Source organism: Quercus robur, chromosome 3, assembly GCF_932294415.1.
Source record: "Quercus robur chromosome 3, dhQueRobu3.1, whole genome shotgun sequence".
In the NCBI taxonomy this organism is placed as follows: Eukaryota; Viridiplantae; Streptophyta; class Magnoliopsida; order Fagales; family Fagaceae; genus Quercus; species Quercus robur.
The window spans coordinates 30,825,732-30,830,613 of record NC_065536.1 but is presented as its reverse complement, the minus strand read 5'-3'; the positions used below and the strand labels follow the sequence as shown (position 1 = coordinate 30,830,613).

The 4,882-nt window shown below is 30.5% G+C and overlaps 1 protein-coding gene across 1 annotated transcript; it reads right to left on the bottom strand.

Moving 5' to 3' along the window:
- Positions 1 to 771: 771 nt before the first annotated feature.
- On the bottom strand, positions 772 to 1,605 carry LOC126719513 (B3 domain-containing protein At1g05920-like). The gene has a single exon (XM_050422056.1). It carries the CDS (start codon positions 1,603 to 1,605, stop codon positions 772 to 774), a length of 834 nt encoding a protein of 277 aa, XP_050278013.1.
- Between the last annotated feature and the right edge of the window lie 3,277 nt (positions 1,606 to 4,882).

Sequence of the window (4,882 nt, the reverse complement as noted above, 5' to 3'; positions counted from 1 at the left end):
CCCTTTGTGAAAGAATGAGAAAATTTCTTTGAGAGAGAGAGAGAGAGAGAGAGAGAGAATTTGAGAGAGTGAGAGATAGAGAATTTTTTTTTTTGAGATTTGTGAGAGAGAGAGAATTCGAGAGAGTGATGAAAGAATTCTAAGAGAGAGAGAGAGAGAATTTTTTTTTTTTTTTTTTTTTGAGATTTGTGAGTGAGAAGTAATAGGTGATAATGAATTTATTTCCTCAAAATTTTATCTTCACAAAACAGGGAAATAGTGTATAACATTTAATTTATTCTTTGTTCATTACTTGTACAACAAGGAAAATCCCTATGAAAAGTTTGGTTAACAAATAAAAGCATAAAGAAAAAAAATTAAGTTAATTGCATTTCGTCACTAAACTATGGCGGAGTTGTAATTTCTCAAAATTCAAAGTTGAACAATGTCACCGTTTACCTATTAATACTATTTGAGGGGAAGAATACAATTTATTAAAAACTAAAACTAAAATAAAATAAAATAAACCCTAAATGCAAAACCACCCGTTTAGGTTTAAGGTATCAATTCTTTCTTATAATTCCTTGAGATTTTTATATATATCAAATTGATTCCTAAGACCAACTTCTGTTAGCTCTTATACATGGACGGAAATAATACAGTCATCACGTGACTATAGTAACATGAATTAATTGGTGAGTTTTCTTAAAAATCTCATGGAGTTATAATGAAGTCTTGAAATTTTTGAGGTTGTTTTGCATTTTGACCTTCAATAAAACTAAAACACTAACTCTATAGCCTAACGAGGGCCATGTGGAGCTCTTGCTTCACTCTAAAAGACCAAAGCTGTATAATATTGCCAATCTCGAGTCCGTTTTCAGATGCAATTCTTATCCATGGAGAGGCCAACACCAATGCGTTTTTGTTACCCGACTTCCAATTCTTCAACCAAATGGTCGATGAGTCAAGCCTTGGCTCCATCAATGGAGCTTCCAATTCTTTTGTCTTCCTGTATATCATTGGGACCTCTATGCCTACGTAATGGTTCCCTTTTTTTTCATTCAAAGACGCTTTTTCCTCCTCAGTAAGAAACTCAACATTTACTTGAGCCCTTGGTATTAAAAGCCGATTTTGATGTTTCTCCATATCAGTCTTAAACAATTCCTTTTCAATCACAAGCTTCACATCTGAACCTTTAAGCTCTCCCTTAACTTTTTGTTCGAACTCTGTGGGCAGCTTTGGTGTTATTGGGTCTGCTTGCACCCTCACTCTCCTTTTGTTCTTCTTATTCTTTCCTTCTTCTTGTTCTTTATTGTCTTCATAGAAGCACCGCTTGGAGCTTGTAGGTTTGGACTCTGGCATTGGCTTTGTTGTTGTTACAGCGTGATTATCATCAGGTTTTTTGGGTGTTATGGTCTTGGATACCCTCTTATTGGCTTCACGATCCGAACATACAGACGAGAAGGATTGCTCGAATACTTGCTTATGTGCTGAGTTTTCTATGTGGAATAAAAAAAACTTCTTCAAAACCCCCTCAGTCGTCAGAATAGCTTTATCCCCATCGTTGTTTTCGCTTGGGGGAAGAGAATCGATCCTCAAATTTGTATCAGTATGTTTACTCATCATCTCTTCTTTTTCATCAACTTCAAGAAAAGAAAATAAAACTCAGGATTTTTGCAATGCTAAAAGAAGAAATTTTCAAGAAACTATAATACTTGTGGCTCTGCAAACACTTTGTGTTTGTAAGTGTGCTATTTATAACAATCTGTTCGTCAAAAGAACGGAGTACTAATTAAAATAGGAATAGGATTCGGACTCAGGCTAGTATAAGAATACACAAAGGCGGCAAAGCTTAAAATTTATTTATTTATTTTTTTTATGGGAAACAAATTAGGCTTAAAACTTGATTACACTTGCTTACGTTACTTGCAATGTATTAGGTTTTATAATTATATTAAAAAGACATGTATTATTTATTTAATTTAATTATTCTTCAAAAAGATAACTTAATGCCGAAATTCTACAGTAAACAAATTCATGAGTTTTATTGTATAGTATTTAGCGATCTATTGATATATTTATAATCCGACTCAAACTTGGATTAATTTTTTTCTTTTATTTGGATACCCTGGATTAGTAATTTAGGGTAAAATTGCAATATCTAATTACTGACCGATCTGTCACAATTAACAAAATAATATTAGACGAGATACATGCTTAGCAATATTGGATTCATTCTTAGATGGGTGAAAAAAAAAATTAAAAATAAAAGAAGAAGAAGTAATGCTATTAATTGGATTTTGTTTCAAAAACGAAAATCTCTAATATAATCTCAAAGTAAAGAATTCTTCTTCTTCACTGTTTTACAAGTTTCACTAGTTATTGTGTATATTCGAGAGTTCCATGTACTAGTGATTGAGCATTACACAAGTGCAGGATGGGATTTGAAGTCAGTCGGATGAAAAATTTAATCCATCTCTAGGTAATTTTCAGAAAGCTAATGCTAGGCATACTACAATTTTATTACATAAACTTTACAAAAACCGACATCACAAATCATTAAAAAAAAAAAAGTTTAAGTGGTACTTATTATATTCTTACCATAATCTGTAAGCTTTTTATAGTAATTTATGGTAGCAACATTTTTAATCAATAAATCTAAAGACATACAAAATTTCACAAAAAATTTTATAATTGTTAAAAGTTTTATGCTGCAATTGGTAAATAAAAAAATAATATTAGTGACAATCTTAAATGAGAATTAATAAAAACTTGCCAACTTAATTATTGTGAAAAATATTATATCAGAAGCATTACAGTAAGACAATTGTTATATGGATGCCACCCAACTACTTATCTTTCTTTTGTTTACAGGTATCGGTTGTGGCTTCTCCATCTTAGAAGTAGTACAATTGTCTCATTCAAATAACACAAGAAGATTGCCATTTCTTTTTTAAGGGGGTGGGCCTATTTGCACACACACACACAAAAAGGGCAATTCATTGAACATGCATAATCGCACAATTGGTACACAATTTTTGCAGGCAAGATTTTATATCCGGAGTTTGCTTTTCGGGGATGGATACAAAAGACCATCACTTAGTGAGGTTCTAACTTCTAACTTCTAAATCATAAAACAAAAAAGCATAATCGCACGACAACTTGTAGCTTATTTTTTAACAATAAGAAGCCACAAGCCATAATCGCACAATTGTACATAGCTATTCTTTTGCCTTGTTGCTGTGATATCTGCATCCATCCTTTCATAATAATTATCTCATAAATCAAATATATGTAGGTATACTATGAGGGGAAAGAAGATACATGTAGTAAGATTCATGGGATGCCTTCTTTCACATAATAAGTGCAACTTGATTGATTCTGAGCACATACAAAACCTTTGTAGTACCATGACATCAATGGAAAGCCAGAGAGAGAGAGAGAGAGAGAGAGAGAGAGAGAGAGAGAGAGAGAGAGAGAGAGAGAGAGAGATGAATATTTTTCTAATTAGAAATACAATTACGGGCACAGAGCAATAAATTTTTCATTAATTCAAATAACAATTATATTTTTTTAATAAATAATACAGAATTTTAGCTAGTGTCTATTCCATAATGATTTTTTTTTTTATTAGACTATGACACTAATTGATTTTTTGTGTGTTCAAATTAGCTTAATTGGGAAAGTTTCTTGTCAAATAACAATTATATTTACTTCTAAACAAGAAATCCATATGAAAATTTTGGACAAGAAAAAAAAACATTAAAAATGTAGGTTAATTACACTTTACCCTTAAACTATGGTGCTGTGATAATTGCTCCTTAACTTTCTAAACCAAACAATCTTCTCTATTAATAATTGATATACTGTATATAATAATTAAGCATCTGATCCTTACTATTAAAGTTTCTGTATGCCCTGTTTGTTTTTTTCAAAAAGACATATCCATATGTTAAATTTGGTGGAAATCCTAATGGCAAGGATCGAAAGGACAAAGTACTTGTTACCGACAATTTTTTAATTACCGAGTACTAAGGGGGATATATTACTTATTTTAGTAATTTAATGGAAACATTGCAATTACATCATAGTTAAAATAAAATTACAATTTCTCAGAAAAATATAGAAAATAATACAAAGCCGAAACTCTAATTCTCTAACTTAATTATTGGTTTCTCAAAAAAAAAAAAAAAAACTTAATTTAATTTTGATCAAATATGGTAAATGTCATGTCATCACATTAAACAGAAAGTGATAGATATTAGTCTCTAATCATGACAAGATTCCGTGAACTAAAAGCCAAATGATGGCAAGATGGTAAAGTTGTATAAAGTTTATAAAGACTTGGGATTATGAATCACTTTCGTTTGATATAGCTCATAATATTTTGAAAGTTTAAAGGAAAAATAAAAAAGAAAATTAAATTTTTTTTCCTCCCTAAACTATACCACATTTTACACTTACCCCCAAACTAAAAGAATGCACCATTGATCACTCAAACTAAAACCTGTATAACAACACTTTACTCCTTCCCATCACTTTCTCTATTAAGTCTAACAAAATGTAGCGTTAAAAAACCAATTTACCCTCAACCAAATGTTTTGGAGGGATGAGTAGATTATTTTTTTAATGCTACGTTTAGATAAACTTGATCTCAAAACAGATGAGAATTAGGTATTACAAAGTTATAATTTTTAAGGGTTTGTTCCTGCCTTTCAATAGTTTATGGAGTAAATTGTAAAAATATATATAATTTAGAGTGAAAAATATGTAATTTATATATATAGTGTAATGATCATCACAAAAAAAAAAAAAAAAAAAAAAAAAAAAAAATCTAAAAATACTACTAGTTTAATAAGGTAATATATAGTATTAGGCCACTCTTGTTGGTGGAACAATCCAT

Excerpts from the sequence above, each read along its gene's own strand:
- LOC126719513 (XM_050422056.1), bottom strand. The coding sequence starts at position 1,605 with ATGATGAGTAAACATACTGATACAAATTTGAGGATCGATTCTCTTCCC.